The sequence below is a fragment of the Antrostomus carolinensis genome, unplaced genomic scaffold, assembly GCF_000700745.2.
Source record: "Antrostomus carolinensis isolate BGI_N321 unplaced genomic scaffold, ASM70074v2 scaffold12663, whole genome shotgun sequence".
Taxonomy (NCBI): Eukaryota; Metazoa; Chordata; class Aves; order Caprimulgiformes; family Caprimulgidae; genus Antrostomus; species Antrostomus carolinensis.
The window spans coordinates 48,168-71,074 of NW_010303182.1; the positions used below are offsets into that span (position 1 = coordinate 48,168).

The window sequence follows — 22,907 nt, forward strand, 5'->3', positions numbered from 1 at the left end:
CTAATCTTGGTGACTTCAGTGAAAATCTGGAAAAAGTTAAATTTATGCTATCATTTTAACAGTATCTGATTTCATGCATTTGAAAGCTAAAAATTGCTCAAAGAAATGAGCAGCAGAAAAGTGTTTGTGGGTTTTTCCCCTGTCATGTAACATTATTCTTAAATAAGAGGCTTGCAGAAGGGAAACAGGAGAACGTGGGCATGAGGAAAATTGTTCTGTTGGGGACTTTCTGTAAACCTTTTCTTGAGCCTGTTCCGCGCTTCTCTAAGCTGTATGAGTGACACTTCTTGTATGGTGAGAGAATGCTCATTCATAAGTACTACAATAATTTCCTTGTGTTCATTCTTGTGTATTGTTCATTCCTTAATCTAAATGAAAAAAAAGAAAGAACATCCTGAAACAAAACCTGATACTTTTTTCATTGCAACGTGATTATGAGGCTAAAAAATTCAGTTGATTGTTGTTGTATAAATTGTCCCAGATGCAAATATTCAAATCTACTTTGTAGGTGGAAGCTGCAAAGAAAGCATACCATGCAGCCTGCAAAGAGGAGAAACTGGCTATATCTAGAGAAACAAACAGCAAAGCTGATCCAGCACTAAATCCTGAACAACTGAAGAAATTGCAAGACAAAGTGGAGAGAAGCAAGCAAGATGTACTAAAGGTATACTGTTACGCTAACATACTCTTTGTATGCAGTCTTTTTAACCTATAGCTTGTTCATATTCAAGCTTTTTTTTCTTCCTGATTGTGCTGTCAATTGCAGTGTAGCTCACTTTCTTGACTGTGGAGTGCATTTTTTTTTTAAGAAAATAAGCTGATATAATCAATTTAAATAAAAGTAAATACACTTTTGGAAATGCCATTCTATTGCCCAGTTTGGTTTATCTCTTTTGCGGGCTGCTACCAAGAGGCTTTTCTTGTGTGACTTCCTTCAGAGACATCTTTTCCCTTTGAGAATGCTGTTCTGTGCTCTGGAAGGCTGATGTTGTATCCCTGCCTGTGGGCTACTTCTGTAAATCAGTGTAGAGTCTGAGGTTCTGTCTGTTAACTGAGTTCAGAGCATATGCAGTTCATGTTCACAGGGATTTACGCAATGTTTGGTTTTGGTCATAACTCACAGTGGACTATGTAAATTACCAAAGGAGAAAAGACAACACTTTGAAATTATTAAGAGATCTTTAAATAAGAGACCTGTAACTTGAAAGACCACCTGTTATAATTCACTCTGTGGCTCTTTTGTTTTTTATCCTTAGTATTACATTAACATTTGTCATGGTTTCTGTTAAAAAGCCAGAGGAGAGGCTTAGAGCTGTGTTGTAGTTGTTCTGCAGTTTTGTTAGATAACTCTCATCATGAACTAACAGAGCTACAGTGGTCATGAAAAGAGAATGCAGTTTGGGAACTTCTGGTCTAAATCTTCACCACCACTGCACTGATAAGTCTGTCATGTAGGATACTAATAAAATGTATTGTAATGGTTTGTTTTTCCACACACAGACAAAAGAAAAGTATGAAAAATCACTGAAAGAATTAGATAATGCCACTCCTCAATATATGGAAAACATGGAGCAGGTATTTGAACAGTGTCAGCAGTTTGAGGAAAAACGCTTACGTTTCTTTCGAGAAGTATTGCTGGAAGTTCAGAAACATCTTGACTTATCTAATGCTGCAAGGTAAAGCTGTGTAAGACTTCAGAATTAATGTCCAATACTTTTCAGTGAAAAGTAATCCATGCTTCAAGTAGATCAGAGTTTGGAATCTGATTTGTTTCTAATGTGTTGCTTCAATTTGTTTAAAGTGTAAGTGAAAGCTTAATTCTTTTTGTCTAAGATCAGATTAGCATGTATCCCTAACACTTGCTGGTTTTATTTAACACAGTGTTAAATGAACCAAGAAATATTTTTATGATCAAATGTGTGCCAATTAGAAATGAGTCAAAACTTAGAATCAAATGCTGGATCAAAGATTGGCAAAGGAGAGTTTTGGTGTATTGTCTTGCATGTTTATTGGAGAACAAACTAGAATTTATTAGTGTGAGATAGCATGAACTTTGTAGCATGAACACATTTATTGTTAAAATATTAGAGTCTAAAGGAATTACGTTAACCTATGGGATAAATGTTAAAGATCCATTGGTTGACCATTGCTGAAGTCTTGTCCATCTTAATTTCAAAGCCTGCTCTTTATACTGTAGTATGGGTAAAGCATGTCTTTTACTTTGTTCTTTCTGCCCAGACCCTCCTCACTACATTCCAAGAAATCTAAACATCTGGTAGGCAACAAAAGCCAGAGCTCATGCAGCTACTTTTGTCAGACCATGTGGCACATCATCAACTAACTACAGGCCATTTTGATACAAAGCTACTTCAGTATGTCAGCAAGACAGTGGTTATAATGTTTTTGTTTTCTCTTGGATTTGCGAAGACAGTCACTGGAATACATGCAGCAAATGCTGTAGCACTAGTGGAATGTTACATCCCACTTGTAACAGCAGAATTTCATGTGCGCTCTGGTTGGCATTTCAGTTAAAAGGAGAAAAGTCTGCTCCTGGCTGACTACTGATTTCTGTTCCCTCTTCTGCTAGTGACAAAACTTTTATGGTGGTCTAACTAGTGGAATTAAAGAGCTGATCAAGGTAACCTAGGGCAGGGAGAATCTAGTTTGGTTTTAACTCTGATCAGTGTTCCAGGTTGATTTGCTATGCAGTCACGTGAATGTTAGTGCTGACATAAGTGGAGGGGTTGGCACAGGGGCAAGAACAAATACAGAGCAAGCAGGTAAGGGCAAGATCACTTATTTTAGCGTCATTATCATTTTGGGTTACTCCAAAGCTCTTGCAGAACTGCTGTAGAAGATAGTTCTTTTTGCTCTGAGTAGATAGATAGTTAGGATTGCTGCCCATTTGAATTCAGGTTGAAGAAAACTACAGAAATAAATGAGAAACAGTTGACCTAAGGGCAAGGTTGGGGGAAGACCACAGGAGATGACCAAGTGGGGAGGAAATTATTTCCTTTTAAGATACTTAGTAGGTTCAGGAGTGGTGTCTTATGGTATGTTAGTAAGGTGCAAACAAATAAAAGAACTTAGGATAAACAGTAAAAAGTTGCTTTATTCCTACTCTTATCTATTTCCTTATCTCTCCAGAAAAAATAGCCTTGCCCTATTTTCTAGAGATGTAGTTCTCCAATTTATTGTTGATTTAACTGACAGCTAGTGAATCATCCCGAATGATTCTTTTCTCAAAATACATGCCTTTTTATTCAAAGAACCACTAATGTAGAAATAAACCCCATACTGCATACATGTTAAAGCAGTCAAGTAATACATAGAAACTGAGAAATTTGGAAGTATATTTTGAGGAAGTTTGACTCCTTGACAATGTAGCTCTAATGAATTCTAATTCTAAATTTTGTGTGACTTGGTCTGGAAGGACTTTCCCAAATTATTTCTAGCTTGAATACAGACTAGCAGTTCCATGTTTCTTATTTTAAGCTTAGTGGCTGTTGTGTTAATACCTCTTTATAGTCTGAGTTCCATATTTAAATTTTACCTTTGTTTCAGGTTTGAGATTTTTATTTTTATAATGACTTATAATTCTCATTGGATTAAGAGAAGAGTTTCCATAGAATGCTATGGATTTATCACAAAAACAGTTTCTACTGTCTTGTCGACAAGCTTTTAAATTAAAGAAATTTCAAGATTGGCATTCAGTAAATTAAATACATTCCTATGTAAACCTTACATTTAATGACAGCCAATTAAGTTCACTTAGACAAGAGTCATAATTCCAAAATCTGGCAAATGAGGATTTTATGGTTTTGTGACCTTCTAGCAAGCTTACTTGTTGAACTACTCTTCCTTTTTTACAGACAGTTAATAGGTCTGTCATAGAGTTTTAAAAAGTCTGTCTTGCTGTAAGTTTTTTTCAATACTATTGTGAACTTTGAAATATTAATTTTTAAAATCTGACTAGGGGATTTGCCACGTGTTATACTAAATTTGAAGACAAATTTGTTTTGCAGTTATAAAAATATCTATCGTGAACTGGAACAGAATATCAAAACAGCAGATGCTGTTGAAGACTTGCGGTGGTTTAGAGCTAATCAAGGTCCAGGGATGTCAATGAATTGGCCTCAGTTTGAGGTAAGGTCAGAGTACTTAAAACTGAAACTTGTCTATTTTTTTCTCTTTGCTTTTTGTCATATTCCTTTCTGGTATAACTCTTAAATTTAGGGTTCCAGCAGTGATTTTTTTTGTTGTTTTTACAAGTCATGGTAGTTTTCTTTTCTTGATTGCCATTGAGGTCTGTTCATCCTCCAGCTTTTGGAGGTGATCAGGCATGTATTTACAGAGAAAAGAGGTAAACCAGAAAACTATAGTGATTTGATTTTTTAATTTTTTTTTTTTTTTTTTTTTTTAAGCTAAAGACATTAGTAAGCCATGGTTTAATTGATACACCTCTGATTCCTGTATATGTTATTCTATATGTTTTACTTCTCCTCTTTGGAGTCAGACCTCAGTTTGAATCTCCTTGCTGTTAGCAGGTAATTATAGTGCAGGCAGCAAATACTTTGAGAAAGTGTAAATTAAATGATTCAATCAGTCCTGAAAATTGGTTCTTATAAGTCTTAACTAGTTTTTTCAACACTGTTATATTTCCAAAAGTTCCACCTTTAACCAGTTGATAATTTTATTGCTGAATGCCATCTTTGAAAGAAAGGAGTTTGGTGTTTGTTTGTTTTTTTTTAAAGTAATGTTCTGATAACATAGCCTGCAAGAAACAACCACCAAAATTTATCAGTGCAGATCGTAGTACCAGAATATCAAATAGCTGGAATTGGGATGAGTTTCATGAGAATCATGGGTTTAGTTGAAATAATTTCTAGGCATTAAATTGATGGAGTGGAAGCATCAACCCTGGAGTGTTCACAGTTCCTTTATTAACCATAATGGAAAATATAACTTGTTTTTAAAATATTTAGTAACTTTAGATTAGAATATTCAAGGAAGAAGACTCTTACTAGTACTGCAAAATTTCAGTGCCTGAAATGCTGAACCACAATTACTTCTGTGTGGGGAAATTGCCATCCTCTTTCATAAGCATTATAATTAACAAATTAAATAGTGCTGTTACTATTTTTCTAATCAAGTTTTTTCTCATTTACATGCTACAAGGATGACGTAAGTAAAAAAAAAAAAAAAGTCATGATCAAATGAATATGAAATTGCATTATAAACTGCAAATATGCTTGGGTCAGTGATCTTTAAACTATGGTAACTCAGAAATCCAATATGTATTTGTACAAAGTTAAAATAATGAGGTATCACTGAAAAGTTGGCCAGAAATCACTTAAGACTGACTGTGCTACATGTTTAAACCAGTAGTAATAGCAACTTGCAAAATTTTTGTTTCCTGTTAAAAATGCTTATCTCAAATGCTACCTTTTGTATGGCAAGCTATCTCCTGGCCTTTTTACCTTTAAGGCTTCTGAGATGAAACATGTCTCAGCATAGAATATTTGCTCACGTCCAGTTTGTTCTCTGTGGGTTCCTGCTTTATATCAGTATATAGCTTAGTTTGACTTGATAAGTAGAAGTTGTGTTTAGGTCTCATCATGCCTGTCCGTCTGCCTTCTGAAACATCTGAATGGTACAAAACATGAAGGAGGGGAAACTTAACAAATGGCATCATGAGTCTTGGCAGCAGTTGTGTTGATTTGAGCCTTAACTCTTATGGATGGCTTTTAAGGACAATAAATTTCACTAAATCTAAAGTACCTTAAGAGCTCAAATCTTAGGGACAGGAAAAGTGATAAACAATGAGTTTAAAAATGAACTTCGTGGGTCATTCTTGGAGCACTTCTTGAGAAGTAACCCCTGTCTTAAATTAGATTGTAATACCTTTTTAAATTAAATGTAAAGTTTACCTTTTAAAGCCAGACGTCTTGGCATGATTTGAAACATTGAACCCTCTCAGTACAACTTTTAAAGAGCTGCACTGGCCAACTCCTTTGATTTCTGCAGTTGTCTGCCAGATGTCTGGTATTTTAAGTCTTTTCAAGGTGTTCAGAATACTAAGCAGGGAAGTACAGGTAACCTTGGGATTTTGCAAGTAGCATGGATATCTTGTTGCATTACCAGGGTAGGAACTAGATGAGAACTATAACTGAAACATTTAGAGTAACTTATCTTTTTCATAATTATTTGTACTTTTATATGTATAGATGTATGTTCCATAACTCAAGTCTGAAAATTAAATGTGATGATTACTTGTTGAATTAAATTTCTCAATCACACTTTGCATTCATTGGTAGGAGTGGTCTGCAGATCTGAATCGCACTCTCAGTAGAAGGGAAAAGAAGAAGGCTTCTGATGGAGTGACTCTGACTGGTATTAATCAGACGGGAGATCAAGTTTCACAGCCTAACAAACATAGCAGGTATTTTTTTTTTATGCCTAAAAAGACTAATTGGAAAGGATTGTTATCTTCAAGTACACTAAGCTCTATGGGATCAAAAAGTCACTGTCCAACCAAATGATAATTATCTGTGAGCATTTTTAGTGGTGTGTTTCTGCGGCTCACAAAATATTTTGGGAATTATTTTCCATTTTACAGTTCTCTTTCCACTGGGAATTAAAAGAAACCAAACTTCATGAGAAGCTGAACTTCCTGCAGCTAATCTGATAGTTAGTCTGTTGCTATGTTCCCATCTCTAGAAATGACAGTTATACTTTGAAATCTTAGCTTGCAAAACATTTAGTCACTTCAGAATTCTGGATGTGATTAATACAAAACTATTAACATCAGCTACTTTAGAAGGGAATGAAACTGGCTAGAAAAATAGCAGTGCCTTTTATTGTAGACAGTAAGATAAAGGAATTATGGTCCACGAAGGATATTCTGATTCTAGAGGAATGTATCATATGTGAGACTTTCCAAACTTTCTTGAGACTTATGGTACACTTTATAGATATTTGGGTTTTTATTTGTTTGGGTTTTGTGGGTTTTGTTTTGTTTTGTTTTCTGGAGAAGGGGTCTGCTAAGAAACTGCTTAGTGTGGGACACCAATGACAGTGTTCTACTCTTAAACAGATAGGGTCACCGTAATGCTCTTTCTTTTCCAAATTAGCAGTCTTAGTGTCCAGAGTAACACAGTGCAGTCAGTACAATCAAGTTACAATCCCTTTGAAGATGAAGAAGATACTGGGAGTACTGTCAGTGAGAAGGAGGACAATAAGATCAAAAAGTTGGTGAAATGTTGTTTTTTTAAATTGTTTTCACACTTGCACTTTCTCTATCCAGGGTTTTCTGGTTTTAGTTTTTATAACACTATGCCAGTCAATGCATGAAGTCCTCTTAAGCAGTGGTGTAAGCAACACTGTAACCTAACTTGTCTTTTCTAACAGATGCCATATCTGTTGCCTTTATCTTTGGCTTGAAACTTCTGGGGTTATTGGCAGTTGCTAACAGAACTGCTGTTGCTTTTTTCCTGCCTTTACCAGTCCGATAAAATGTTAAAACTGATGGATTTTTCTAGTGAAACTGCTTCTGGAGCTTTACTGCTCTGTGTGTTCTTGCTGAATAAATCTGCTTTTACGATTGCTTTCTTTTTATCTAGGACCTTCTCAAACACCTGCTTGTTACTTCAGTATACACACTAGAGATGTCATACCACTCTCTTAAATGGCATGTGCATGCTCTACAGTGAACTTTCCTTTAAATGATCACGTTGTTGCAGTATAATGAAGTTTCTTTATTGGTGGCTTGCAACATACAAAAAGTATTGAAAGCTATTGTAGAGGTGCATAGAGATTTGGGAGGAAGGTTCTGTAAGCAATTTAAATGTCTTATCCTAAACCAGATAATTCCTCTCATCTACTACCTGCATAACGTTTTACCTTTTAGAGTAAATAATCCCATGGATTATATAGATTTTTTGATAGAGAAGTTTTTGGAGTTTGTGGGGAGTTTGTCTTTGATATCTTTTTTCTTTTATCTCTTCTAACTTTGTAAATGTATTGCAAGAATGCTTTTTTTTTTTTTTTAATGAGGCATTGTCAGCTAAATATAGATCAGAAGATACCAGAAATAAAGTTTCAAAACTGGGCCTTAGAGTGGAGTTTAAGCTTAATTAGGGGAACTGGTATCTTAGTGGTATTTCTAGTCTCCTATTTGAAGAGCAGAAAAGAATAATTTCAAAATTGTTTTCAGTGTTAGCAGTTATGAAAAAAACCAAAGCTACCCTACAGATTGGTCTGATGAAGAGTCCAACAATCCCTTCTCTTCCACTGATGCAAATGGAGACACCAATCCATTTGATGAAGATACCTCTCCTGCAATGGAAGTGAGAGTACGTGCACTCTACGACTATGAGGGCCAAGAGCAAGATGAACTTAGCTTTAAAGCTGGTAAGTTTACAGCATTTGCTTAAAATATTTATCAAAAGGAAAAGTAGGGGGGGAAGTTTTTATCTTCAGCTTTTATTTCCTGAAGTCACTGGTTTCTCTGAATGTGCAACTCCACTTACAGGATCCTATGTAACCATGACCCTCCTGACAGCGCTTCTTAGTATCTCCCGTTTGGAAGCACTGATTTCTAATCTGTTTGGAATGCGTCTGTTGGGATGCATCTCTTTGGAATATTCCTTTCTTACCATTTTGTCTGAGCTACAGAATTCATAATCCTGTCTCTTCCTTTTCTTGGTTGGTGACAGTAACAGCTGCTGCTTTTAGCTGTCTAGAAATGCCAACCCTACAAAATTCTTATTTTTAAAGGAGAAGACTACAGCAGCTAATTTTAAAACAATATCTAATCAATGGATACTTTTTTCTGTTTAAACTGGAAACATCCTTTTAAACTGGAAGCCTTCCTACAGCACTATCTTTTTAAGGTTGACAACTTAGCCATGGACAGATAATTTTTTTTCCTCTCTTTCCTGCCTCCCTCAGTGTATGTTAAGCACAGAAACTGTCTTTACCTGTTTGTGGGTTGGTTTTGGGGTTTTTTTTTTATCTTGCACTATATTAGAGTACACTTACTATTAATCTCCCTTCTTAGGATATTGTATTTCCCTTGAGCCCTAAACCCTGTTCCTTTTTTACCTCACTGCTTATAGGAGTTGAGAGAACAGAATAGAGGTAACTAACAGAAGAGACTCATGCCACAGTATGTTTCTACACATATGAAGCTGGCACAAGGGTATGATGGTTGTAAGCCATGGATGCTTCTGCCCTCAGTTTGTCTGTGCTGGTTCTACCAGCCGTTGTGCGCAGAGCCAGTCCCTGGGCAGTTTACTTAAACCCCCAAAGCAGGAGACTTCAGGTTTTTGATAATCTGTCAAGCCCGGAGGCAGCACCCTCTGGTGATGAAAGGTGAAATCTACACTCTGTCCATGCCTTTCCAGCTCCAATTTCAGCCAGTCATTCTGTCTTGCCCAGAATTTCACACGAAAAGTTTACCAGCCAAGAATTCCGCAACAAGATTGCGTTAGTAGTTTAGCAAAGGCAAACAGAATTTCAGTTTGTGAAAATGAGATAGGCAATCTCATTGATCTTGTCTATTTTGTCGTTTACTCCCTTCTCCTGTAGTGACTGCTTAGTTGTAGAGGAAAAACAGGATTCAAGTCTTGAAAGTTTCAGAAAAGCTGTGGTACTACTTCCCTTTCAGCAGGGTTTTGTAAGAAGTATGCTACTTCTACCCCATCTACAGTGGGTCTTAATATAGTAAACAAGTTAATGCTGTAGCTAATCAGTGAACTGCTAAACTTCCATTCTGCTTATGGAGAAAGGTGGTGCTCAGAACAGTGTATTTCCAGGTCTCATTCTAAATGCTGTTTGTGTTTTTTAAACCAAAAAGCCCCACAACCCAGGTGGTGGTGCTCCCTCCTTTTTTAGTAGTGAAACTCTATAATCATAGAATCATAGAATGGTTTGGGTTGGACGGGACCTTAAAGATCATCCAGTCCCAACCCCCCTGCCATCAGCAGGGACACCTTCCACTAGACCAGGTTGCTCAAAGCCTCATCCAGCCTGGCCTTGAACACTTCCAGGGAGGGGGCATCCACAACTTCCTTGGGCAACCTGTTCCAGTGTCTCACCACCCTCACAGTGAAAAACTTCTTCCTAATATCTCATCTAAACCTGCCCTCTTTCAGCTTAAACCCATTTTCCCTTACTAGTCTTCTTTGTAGACAAGTGTTGTAGGCATCCGGAGAGGAGGAATGGGTTGGTTTGTCCATTAACTTTGCTGAATTGTGCCCTGACAGAAGGACAGTAGTGACAAAACATCTGGAGCTTTCTCTGGAATGCACAGCACCTGAAATTATTCTTCATTCTGTAGACTTTAACTGCTCCTTTTTTCTCAGCAGGGGATTGAAGTGTGCTAATCCTTTTGAAATATATGTATAGTGCCTGTCAGGCAACAGGATGGCATTCCAAGGGTTTACAGTAACAAGCCTTTCTGTGGCAAAACTATGCAGTGTTTATACACACAGAGGTAATAGTTAAATACAAAGGCATTCTGTGATTTAGCACCAGCTGTGTGACTTGGACTGAACTATTTGAACCAAGTGGTTCTCAGTGTGAGGTCTGTAGAAATAAAGTACAGGAAGTATGAACTGTAAGAGATGTATGTAAGCTTAACTTTAGAAATGGCTTAATACCTTTGAAGGAAGACCATTAAAGTAAGCTTTAACACCAAATTATATGATTGTATCAATCATAGAAAAGGTATCACGTGCTATACCCTGAATCCCCTTACAAAAGCTGAATTATAGAATAGCTATTAAGTTTTAGGCAGAAGTATTGGTGTGACTAGGTTTACACTGAACATACAAAAGATTAAGGAAAAAAATTCACAAAGTCATGCAGGAACCAATTTAAAATGTACTCGATCCTATATAGACTATGCCTAGAATCCTAAGCAGCTGTCAGTAGAGGATTGATGCACTTTAGGGATCTGTTTAAATGTATGTGGATATTCTCAGATGGGATTTCCTTGGATCTTCAAAGAATTTGCCTACAGTGCTTTTGTGATCACTTCTAGGTACATGCTGTAGTATATATGGACCCCTAGCTCTGCATAGGGTCCATTAAATGTACTTTCATACGTGAAACTCCTTTTTATTAGTGGAATATTTTATACACCTCTCTTCTTTCCTTGGCAAACAACCATGGGAAGCTTCCAAAGAGGAAGAATAACTTTGTTTATTCATATCTTATGAGAAGTTTTATAATCATATTAACAGGATGGGACAACCATCTACTGTGTGTCTAACTCGTCCTACTGTGTCTGTGCCATGGCTGAGACTAAATGTCTGCAGTAAACGTAGACCATTCAGTGTTGTCAAAATGTGTTACTGTACATGCTGTCTTTATTGCAGTTGTTAAAGACTGTTGTAACTGTTGTGCAGATGACACTTAAAACTGTTAATATTTTCATAAACCTCCAAAATCAGTGATTTTCCAAGTCCTAGCTGTTAATACAAGTGCAACTCCATTGTGGCTTACTGCTCATGTAGTGTGGCTTTGATAGTCACTGTTTTCACTCTTTATTAAAATATGCTTCATAGAAGTGGCAGGAAAGCTTGAAATTGTATGCTGTATTTCTGCAGCACTAGAAATGGTGGAAAAAATTGTAAAATGCCTCCATAGGTCAAATACAGTTCATAGTACCAAACATTTGTTCATAGTATTCTTTCATTAGTTATCTGGTAAACTTACGAACTAGAAGAGGTAAGGTTTTAACCTTTTTTAGCTCACAGAGGAGCTATAGAACATACATATCTGAGAAGATTTAATATAAAACGTGTCCATTTCTGTTAAAGAGCTGTTAGTCCCTAAGCTCGGTTTTGTTCTCCTAAATGATATGAAGACTGTATATTTATAGCCATTTGGGACTGTACTAGGTGGTTAATATTTTCAGCATGTACTTCCTATTGTTAACTAAGATGAAACACAAATCAGATTTATCTAGGGAAATAATTTGACACAAATAAGTTGTATATGAGGAAATATTTTTTACTTAGTCTGGCCTTATTTTGCCTAGCTGAGGTGGACATTCATTTGCTCATATACAGCATCTTGGAGTCTGCAGACTCTCTAATGCTGAAGTATTTCCTGAGGATGTAGAAGATTAGATGTGAATGAGAGTCAAAATGAGTTTATGTTATAGTTCATAAATAAAGGTTACATTATAATTAATAAATGCCTGAATGGATAATTGGTGTCAGCTTTTGCTGTGTAAATTACCAAGCTCTTAGTTTTTTCTGGAGCCACATCAGCTTCCAGCTGTACAAAGCTAGAGTAATAAAAGGAAAAGTTAAATCTCATTCCATATATTTCTTGAAAAGATGAACAAAGGAGAAGACAAGACATGTAACAAAGTGTAAGGTATAAGATTTTTTAAAAATCTTTCTGCATCACCACTTGGTAGTGGTATACTGAAAATCCAAGAGAATTTTACTGCCATGTGCTAATGTTTGTAGCATTTTCCTCCTTAGCTTTCGTGAGTGTAACATTTTTGTCCTTACATTCCACAAACTCTTAGAAGAGTATATATTGACAGTAAGCCTAATTAAATGTTTATTTCACTTACACTGACAGTTGTTGAGGGCTTGTTATTATTCTGCTTGTTTAGAAGTAGCTGTACTGTCCACAACTATCTAGTCTGTTCACACCCTTTAGATATAAGGGAGTCTTTGCTCTTATAGTGAAATAACACTGTATATAACTTCAGAAGTTTGCATTCTTTATTGTACTTTAAAAAAAATGCGATGACCTTTTTGAAATGCCATCGATGTAATGTTTTAGTTTCAAAATAGCTTGCTTCTTCCCATTTTCTTCCTCTTCTTCAGAGGAAGAAAAGCAGACATGTAGCTAACTGTCATACTGTCTTCCTTTTGTTACTTGAAAGCTTACAGCTTGTTAACAATATTCCTTCTTTTTGCAGGGGATGAATTAACTAAAATGGAGAATGAAGATGAGCAGGGTTGGTGCAAAGGACGTCTGGACAATGGACAAGTCGGTTTATACCCAGCAAACTATGTAGAACCCATCCAGTGACAAAGGACAAAGTTAATACAGAAGTGTTACAAAAGCTCTATAGTCCTGTACAGTATATTATTTAAAGTGAGAGGAAGCTGAATGATGTATAGAGTGTATATATTTTAATGAAGAGGCGAGAGCTTGACACTGAAATCATGGTGATTTAAAGACAAAAATTTGAACTAATAATTTGACATTGTTTTCACAACTTGTGCACAATGCAAAGGAAAGGGGTTAGGTTGAAAAAAATAGTATGATAGGAAAAATAATTTTTTAAGCTTTTTCTTCCCACATGGTCTGTTATTGTGACTCCTGAACACTTCTACATTTTCTATGCTTGTGCCTCATCCTACCCTAGGTATGTGGCTTATGCTCACTTTTGTTTAATCAGTTATTTTAAGTGACCTTCAGTAACTTGCGACTTGAATTTTAAAGATTATTATAGTTAATTTTCTATTTGTTCTTAGCAATGTCTGAAAGATGCAGTATTTTTTTATTTAAATGCTATGTAGTTAAGCACCTTTTTGTATGCTTGGATTTATCAATTAATACTTAAATTATGACATAGATTTAGTCATCAGTTGACTGAATGAAAACTCTTTCCATGTTGTAGTAATCTTTCTATGTTGTCAGCATGGCTTGAAGTTGTAAAACAAATACTGTATTTAATAAATATCTGTTACAGAAGGTTATTTGTAGCAGAGAGACCTGCAGATGCCATGGGATGGGATTCTATTATGAACGTTGTTTATGTGGTTTGACACTTAAACTAAGAATTTTCCATCTAGATCTTAAATGGCACTCAAAAGAAAGATGAATTATGCATAAGCCCCAGAACAGTAGATATTTCCAGCACATGTTTGCAGGGGGGGAAAAAATAGTCTCCTTTAAACTGCTAATGATTTTTGGATGCTTTGAAATGTTAAATCTGTGAAGACTAATTTTTTGAACAGAGAAGACTGTAAAATAGACTAAATGCTTTTTATTAAGAGCCTATCTATGTTGTGTATATGTACATATAATTTGATATTCCAAAATATAAAGAGCATGGCTATTAGTTGTCAAGCCTTTTGGTGTCGATAAGATTTAGACTGTTTTAAGAGTTTAAATTATAGGTATATTTAAATCTTCTTTCCTGCCATATTCATTACTGTACCATAGACAATGTATTCTGTGATTAGATTTTTCAGAAGTATACTAAATACACTAACATACTCAAAATCAGTATTTGTGGATAAATTTGTGTGTCAAAATATAAACTATATTTAGTCCTTACATGGATTATTGTAGCAGAACACTGTAAAAATCTACATTTGTTTGCAGTTACAACTCGAGTCATCTGTAATCATGTCAAATAGTATGCATTTGTGACATTTAAAACTGGGTTGTAAAATTACAGCAGATTGGTGTCTAAAAAAAACCAACGCCAAACCTAAGTATCAGGTAAGTAAATATGCTATGTTAGGAAGCTACACTGTAATGAAGCTAACAAATCTATTTTGAGGTAACTATAAAACACTGTTGGTAGCCTTGGACTTTACCGTTTGCTTTTGAGCTTATAGATATATTTAGTCATAATTTTCAATGAATCAAAATATGCAAGCTTAAAATGTGGATGTATGTATGTGTCTGTCAAGGAAAACTTATCAACGTAACTGTTCATCCACAAGATGGTTACTGAAATTGTCAGGAATTACTGGTTTGGGTCTCTGTATTGTAAAATATTTTAGAAAACAATAAAATCTGTTAAATCTCTTAAATACACAGAATGCACCTCTTACTATTTCAGTGTATGTAAAAATAGTCTTATGAAGCAAATAATGTGTGCATTTAATTGCATTTCAAGGTGACAAAATCTGCGTTGTCTAAAAGAGCCATAAAGATGAGTACAACGTTAGTGACATTGTGCTGTTAATAAAAAGGGGAGGTGCAATGCGCAGGGGCTCTTGGCAAGGCATTCCAGCAACGTGTTTATGGAAGAAGAGGAGACCGTGTCCTTTGTGGGTATGCAGAATCTACTGTGATGCTGCTTTCTGTGCTATAGTCAAGTCTGATATAGCTTGGATTTTTTTAATAATATTTGAATCTTTTCTGCCTTTTGTGAGTTTTCTTATTGACTGGCAGCTAATGTAGTAGCATTTGTGATGGCTAGCTGAATGATGGTTTTATCGCATCTGCCCCACCAATATTGCATCTTTTAATCTAAATAAAGTACTAGGGGTTTTTTTTATGCTGGATGTCCTATTTGGTGAAGATACCATATAATCCAAGTGGAGGGAACGAAGGGAGATCTCTAGTCCAGTGTCCTATTTAAAGCACAGTCAACTCTGTGTTCAGGCCAGGTTGCTCAGGACTTTGAGCTAGTCTGGAAAATTTCCAAAGACCCTCTGTTCAAATTGTTACAATGCTTAATGATTTTTCCCCATTTTATTTGTGCTTAGAACCTGCCCTATTGCAATTTATGACCATTGTGTGTCATTCTGCTGTGCTTGGATGGAGCCTGGCTCTGTTGTTTTGATAGCCTTCTTGTAGATGCTGAAAGGCTGCTGTTGGGACCCCCAGACTAATCTCTTCTCCAGGCTGAAGAAGCCTCATTCCCTCAGCCTCTCCTTACAGAGCAAGTGCTCCACCCCCTGATGCCTAGTGTATAGAGTTTGAATATACTCATCATAGCCAAATTTAGGATGAGAAGGCAGAGGACTTCTGGGGGCTGCCTAGCCCAGCAGGGGACTTCAAAGCAGGTCCAGTTAGAACAGGTTGTTCAGGGCTTGTCAAGCTGAGTCTTGAACATCTCCAAGCATGAAGAGTCCACCACCTCTCTGAGCTACATGCTTTAGTGGTTCATGAGGAATTTTTCACCATGAGGAATTTTTCTTCCTTACAAGTATCAGAATTTCTCATGTCTCCTCTTGCACTTTGCTTGTGCACCTTTAAGAGTCTGGCACCATCTTCTCTACACTTTTCCATTAGGTGGCTTTAGCCTGCTGGCCACGCTCTTGCTAATACAGCCTGGTGTGCTGTGGGCCGCCTTTTCTGCAAGGACATGCTGGCGATTCATGTTGTTCACTCACATGCTCAGGTCTTTTTCTGCAGAGGTTCATTTTATCCTATCAATATCAAGCCTGTCCTGTTGTAACGGAGTAGCTCTGTGCAGGTACAAGATTCTGCATTTGCTTTTGCTGTTCATGAGGTTCCTGTCAGCCTGTTTCCTGAGAGTTGAACTCCCTCTGAGCAGTGGCCTTCTATAATCTCTCTGATTTCGTGTCATCAGCAGGCTTGTTGAGAGTGTGTTCTGTCCTGTTCATCCAGGTTATAAAGGCATTAATTAATACTGGCCCTAATACCTATGCCTCTGGATGTCAGTTGGGTTTTGGATGCCTCAGCACAACCCTTTGAGCCCGACAGTCCAGTCAATTTTCTATCCAGTCTATTTGGTCGCCAGTTTGGCTGTAAGGATACTACTGGAGGCTGTGTCAAAAGCCTTGCTATAGTTAGTTAGAGTGAGTAAGTAACAAAGCCTGTTGAGCAACAGTAGAGAAATTTTCCTTGCAAGTTTATCCTGGGTTTAAGCAGCTTCACTTTCACAGAGTTAAACTTACAAGGTACGAAAGGAAAAGATGATGCTCAGAATGTAATTTCTCCTCATCCTGTCCCTTCCGTTTCCTTGAAAATTCTGAAGGGAAATAGTATGTTTCAAAACTTACCAGTGTATATTTGCTTGTACTGATTGAGCTACCTGAACATTGCTGTAACCTTGAGCATGTTTCAACCTTGCAGCATGAAAATACTTGGCATTTGCATAGCATTTCTTGAATGCTATGAAAACATAGTGCCTTGTTTTACAAAAGCTGATGAATCTTTAATCACAGTATTTGCAGTGATCCCTTAACAAATTAGGTGCTTAGTCTTTTTAGTGTAATATTGGTATTTATTTACAGTAATAATACTGGTGAAATCATGGAGTTAAGATGGAATATCAAGAGAATCTTTTCAGGAAAATGACAGACTATTTTATTAGAGAAGGTGCAGAGGTAAGCCATTCCTGATGCACAGTACAGAGTAATATTAAAGTTCCTCTTAATTGTTGCTTCTGAAGCTGAAAGCTCGACACCAAAATTATGAACACACTTTCCCCAAACTGCTTCTTAATTTACTTGTAAGCTGTAATATGAACATAATATATATATTTGCTATACACATACAAGATGCCAAAAATAAAGCTATACTCTCAGCATAATAAACCCATCCATTGCTATTACCTCTTGCTGAGATGTCTGTGAAGTTTGTCTGATGTACTAATACTGTTCTTACCATGGTTGAGCTGATTTTTTTTTTTGTTCTAGTATCTTCTTTCTTTCAAATACGTCTTTATTCATAACACTTCATAACATGCAAAGCAAAAATTAAGGCAGACTCCACAGTTGGAGATAAATAGAAATACTGAGGCTTCTAGTAGGAAATCAGAGGAGACAATAAATGAGATGGTTTTGTACTAATCTGATATGATTTGGATGATTTTTAAATTAATGTTTGTTAGCTGTATATTATTGCAAAATGAAGAAGGAAAGGGATAGAACAGAGAATGGTGTAATGAAGGCTGGATATCTAGCAGCAATACCCCCTGTTCTGGAGCTGCATTTGTTTTAAAAAATAACTTTAAAATTACATAATTTTTCTCCAGCATTTCTGGTTCGGCAGAAAGTTGTTCATTCAACACCAGGGAGCTGGTTTTATGCTGAAAGCATAGCTGGTGGTCAGTTTGAAGAGTTGCAAATTCTGTCCCTGGAATGAGAGAATGCAAGATAATCCCAGTTATACTGGGTACTTTTACTTCCTCTTCTTGTTTGAACGAAAACATAAATAGCAATTTTAGAATGGACAAAGAGCCGTGTGGTAATTACTGTAGTAGACAATACTCTGTGCTTGACACCTAGCAGTTTACCTGCTGATGCTCAGTGTGTACCGTTATCAGCCTGCTGTACTCGCTTTCTCCTGTTAGACATCCAGATTCCTGTGTGATACTATATTAATCCTTTAACACTAAATTTCAAAAATACATTAGGTGCTTCTTGAACCTTCCATTCAGGGGAGGGTACCTCGTACGTCTGAAAGTTTTACTGAGCACCTGTCTGTATTTCAGAAGGTGTAACATTCTCTTCTCAAAGAATGACTAGTAGGTCGGATGAGGTCTGTGCCGTGGGATGGTGGGTGCTGTGGGAAGAGTGTAGGAATGTGACAACATAGTGTGATCCTTCAGCCATACTACTTTTTGCTTTCAACAATCTGTGTCTTTGGTCCTATGAAATAAGAAATATTTAATTCTTTCCTCATAATTTTGAAAACTCAGTTCACTTTGCTTTGGCAACAATTGGAACACCATGCTATTGTTCATACAGATCTAAATGGAGTAGTTCAGAAAAGAGAACCTGTGATCAGTTCCAGAAAACGAACCCGCAGTGTTCTTTGTTAGTAGTAGCTGGTTCTGACCCCATTACAGAGGTTCAGAGTATTTTTATTTTGCATTTGACTTTGAAATTCCCTTGTTGTTTTATCTGATCAGTCGGTACTGTACGAGATCCTTTTGCAGCTCTTTTCCACTTCTGTGATCATAAGTGATTTAATATCAATAAACTGCCACCTTTATACTTGCCCTTTTTGTAGATAAATATTCAAATCTACAAGTCCAAGCATGAATCCCTCTGAGGGACACACTGGTAGCATCCCACTTTTTTATTACTGTAGTTAGTAACTGATTTATTAAATGATAATTTCCTTTATTTCATGACAGTTTACTTTGGCTTTTATGAGGGAGATTAGCAGGAACATTTTGAAAATCCAAGGCACCTGTTACTTCAGCTAGATCACCTTTCTGCATGACCCATGAAATCTCCACCCCTGTGAGGTAAGCAGCCATACCAATTGTGAAGCACTCTGGTGACAGATATTTCTAGAACCCCTGTGCACTCAACTGTGGTTGCCCTGGCACAGATGAAATGCTATCATGTGGCAAATGTAGGTGGGTTTTGCAATGGGATGCTACTTGTAGCTGTAGTGTTGGAAGTCGTTTGCATTGCTAATAGAACCAGCCTTACCTAAGCACACCTGAGCGTTGAGTGTGTAGAGGAGTTGCCTGTAAATTAGTTTAATAACTTTTTGGCTTTGTACTGGGCCACGTTGTTAAGATGTAGACCACTTTCAAGAGTGGAAAGCTCCAAGAATCCCCATCTGTTTGAAGTGGTTATGCTTTTTGATGTTATCAGTAAAAACAATGCATAAGGACTAAAAAAAAAAATGTAGTATTGATGTGTTGAACTGGTTTCAACTGGTTTTTAACGTAGTTACTAAACTTCATTTCCATATTGTGGGAGTAGGCATTTGCGTGCTTGAACTTTCTGTTCTAGAGAAGAGGTTTTCTGTATGGATTATTTGTACTGGAATGATACATGTCTGGGACTAGGTTGTGTCTTGGAGGATATCCTTTGCAGAGGGAGGCTGGCCTAAAACTTCTTGAGCTACAACTGTCATGAGGCAACATATTTTCTTTATGCTGTGAGCAGCAACAAATTTTGTTCGGTGTGACCAAGTTTCCCAAAGGACATCAAGCTCAATTCATATGTATCCTCTGGCTCGAAGGGAACCTTTGGCACTGGGAGGGGAATGAAGATCCAGCTAGCATGACCTGGGACTCTACCTATATTCTGTCATTTCTCAGCAGCAATGTGAGAAGAAAGCAAACCGTGGGAGGCTTGATGATAAATGGAGACCAGCACTAATAGAATTTTACAGAACTAAAAGCTTTGAAGGTTGGGAATGGCAGCAAATATTTTGGAGTTGTGAGAGACAGTAGGTGGCCACTGAGCCTGTAATTCCACACCACACCATGGAGTTCAAGTGCCCTAGAGAACAGTTTTTGAGAGATCATCATGAATGGTTCTCCTTCTTTGTATTCATATATCCTGGTGGGACTGTCTGGCAAAATCCAGAAGCTTGAGACTTTTGTTACAGTGTTTGGATAGGTGAGGGTAGGAGAAAGCATTGGAACAGGTTGCTTTGCCTATGTCACATCGGCTCACAGAGTAGGTCTGGCGCTCAAAAATTGGGTGTCAACAAAGTATTACAGGGACAGCCCATCCATTTCAGGCCTAACCTGGGTACACACAGAAGGAGGTATTAGCACATTCAGGGAGGAGGGGCCTCAAGATATCTCCAGTCCAACCTGCTGCTGAAAGTGGAGTCAACACTGAGCTAGAAGCAGGTTGCTGAGGGCTATCATTGGGTCCTGAAAACCTCCAAGGACAGAGATTGCCATTGCTCTGGGAAAACTGTTCCAGTGTGTGATTCTCCTCATCATTAAATATTCTTCATATCAAATTGGAACTGTGTTCTGGCTTGTTGGTATGAATAAGAGCTCTTGGGTTTTGATTTGTGAAACAGCAGCACCCAGTGTCGTACTCTGGCACAGTGGCAATGAATTGCTCTGCATTTGCACCTGATCAGAGGGCTTGTAACACAGCCCTGCTAGGGAATGCTGTACTTGCCAGGCGTTTGTTTGAGGGTGCACACAGAGCACTCTTCCTCCATGTATGTGTTTGTCAGACCAGCTGGCATGGAACCAATTTTTAAATTGTTCTGTGTGCACAAGGTATAGAAATACGTGGATTTTGGACATTCTTAAAAACTGCTAGCAGGACATGATATTACTACACTGAAGCATAACTGGCAAAGCGGCAGTTGTGTTCCACTTTCCTGCCACTGTTCCTATTCTTTCTCCATGCCTTCCCTCTTTCTGCAGTCCACTCAAACCACACAAACTTGCTGAAGAACAAGAGGCCCACTTTTCTTCCCTGGAAATGTTCATCACCTTTCAGGGCTTATTCTGATTTACATTATTTAGAATTTAGTTTGCTTCTCCCCTGGAACTGGACAAGGTCACCATCGGGGAGAGAATAGGATATGGAGGCTATTTCCAAATGTCTTGAACAAATTGGCATTCTTTCTCATTGACAAAGAAAATGACTGGGACCAGGGAAGGGATCTGTGCTCCTTGGACAGTTTTTTGCCAAGATGAAAATCTGCTGAGGATTGAGGACATAAGCAGTGTCAGACCAGGGGAGTCAGTCTTGCTCACAGGCTGGTCTGCTTCTGGGTCTAGGTAAGGACCTGCACATAATGGCTGCTTGCCAAAGTAGAGAACACTCCAGTGCCCAATCTATAGGCATCTTTGAAGGTAAGGGTTTGGGGTTTGTTTTTTTTTTAAATTTATTTACTAAACGTGCAGAGCAGCCAGTGAATTACAAGCGCTGCTTTTGCCCTGATGGTGATGGACCAGCTCATGCCTTCCTTCTGTTACCTGCATTCTCTATATTACCTTTTTCCTGCAACCTAGTGCCTGCTCTAAGGTTGCCTCCAGGACCTGCTTACCTCCCTCAGGTTCATAAGCATGTGCTAAATGCTTCCATCCTGCCTAGAACTCATCTCCTAGCAATCAGCTGAACTTGCAGTCTGCAGCAGGAGTCTGTCTGGTGTGCACATCCACATAGTTGAATTGCAAAGTACAGCCTTAGGAAAGAGGCGCTGTGCAAGACCAGGTGGGGACAGTGCAGTGTTTCTGAACACCATCAAGGGCTGGTACACCGCTGTGCAAGACCAGGTGGGGACAGTGCAGCGTTTCTGAACACCATCAAGGGCTGGTACACCGCTGTGCAAGACCAGGTGGGGACAGTGCAGCGTTTCTGAACACCATCAAGGGCTGGTACACTTTTTGTCCTACAAATAAGTAATCGTACATGATACTCTTCAGTAATTGTCACCAACAGGTGTTCAACAAGGATTGTTTGCACCATTGAGTAATTAAGAAGTGTTTACAACTGGGATTGTTTGAGAAAATAGCTGGAATTTTACATGCATAAGGAAGTGGTTTATTCCCTGCTGAGAACGTGGTGAGTTGGATGCACAGGTTTTCCTGGATGGAGACTTGTGAGCTGCATGTGCAAGGTGACTCTGAACAGCCAGCAGCTTTTTGACATCCTAGCTCAGGGGCAGAGAGGTACCACTTCCTGAAACAGGAGGCCAGCAAAAGGCACAAGAGCCAGCCTGCCTATGGCGATACTTCCCTGCGCTTCCCAAGGACACACTTTGGGTTTCCTGGGTCGCTGCAGTGGCAGGAGCCTGCTGCTTTGTGTGCCATTGCCTGGGGAGGCAGCAGTGCATCTGGGGAAAGTAAGAGATGATAAATAAGCTCATCCTTTTCTAGAATCATGCCAGGCAGATCCATCTTCAGGATGACCTGTTTTTTCTGATGTTAGTTGTTCCAATTAACTAGCAAGATTGTAACCCTCCTGCTTTTTTTTTTTTTTTTTTTTTTTAACAGTACTTAAAAAGCTGATGTAATGGACTGTTTCCTTTGTGGAAATTTCTTGGCAACTCTTTCTCCCTGTGAGGCCAGTGGCTGTAGGCTGGGATGGCAATCCTCATGCAGCCAGATCTGATTGGGCAAGTATCTCGAGGGGTGGGGTGAGCATCTTATGACTACATGGGCAATCTCTTCCTGAAATGTAAGCTTCATTCTGTAGCTGGAAGTTTCTTGCTAGGCATTTTTGATCCCAAGTGATTGTGAAGGGAGGCGATTCTATGTGTTGGTATGGAATATACAAGAAGTTATGCTTCTACAGGCTCAGATGTTTTAAGTCTAGTCCCAGTGTTACTTGGCAGATGGATTTTTGGACTGCTATCGTATACTTTGATCAGGTCCCCTACCTGTGAAAGTGCCAGCCTGAACCAAGTTAATCTGGAGTGAAGAGGTTGCAATGTCCACACTCTGAAGAGTAAAACATTTGTGCCTTCAGCTGCCTGTCAAGGTA

At 38.0% G+C, this 22,907-nt stretch overlaps 1 protein-coding gene across 3 annotated transcripts in view; it reads left to right on the plus strand.

Annotated features, from left to right (window-relative positions):
- PACSIN2 (protein kinase C and casein kinase substrate in neurons 2) overlaps window positions 1-14,816 on the plus strand; it is a 28,142-nt gene extending 13,326 nt beyond the window's left edge. Inside the window, exons 4-11 of one of the 3 annotated variants that reach the window (XM_029084023.1) lie at window positions 509-664; window positions 1,501-1,676; window positions 4,026-4,146; window positions 5,179-5,184; window positions 6,318-6,442; window positions 7,134-7,250; window positions 8,216-8,412; window positions 12,953-14,816. In XM_029084023.1, the coding sequence (XP_028939856.1) occupies window positions 509-664; window positions 1,501-1,676; window positions 4,026-4,146; window positions 5,179-5,184; window positions 6,318-6,442; window positions 7,134-7,250; window positions 8,216-8,412; window positions 12,953-13,065 (1,011 nt within the window). In that variant the 3' untranslated portion in view covers window positions 13,066-14,816. The remainder of the gene's footprint in view (window positions 1-508; window positions 665-1,500; window positions 1,677-4,025; window positions 4,147-5,178; window positions 5,185-6,317; window positions 6,443-7,133; window positions 7,251-8,215; window positions 8,413-12,952) is intronic. The other 2 variants (XM_010164011.1, XM_010164010.1) reach the window with 2 other exon arrangements.
- The last annotated feature ends 8,091 nt before the right edge of the window (window positions 14,817-22,907 follow it).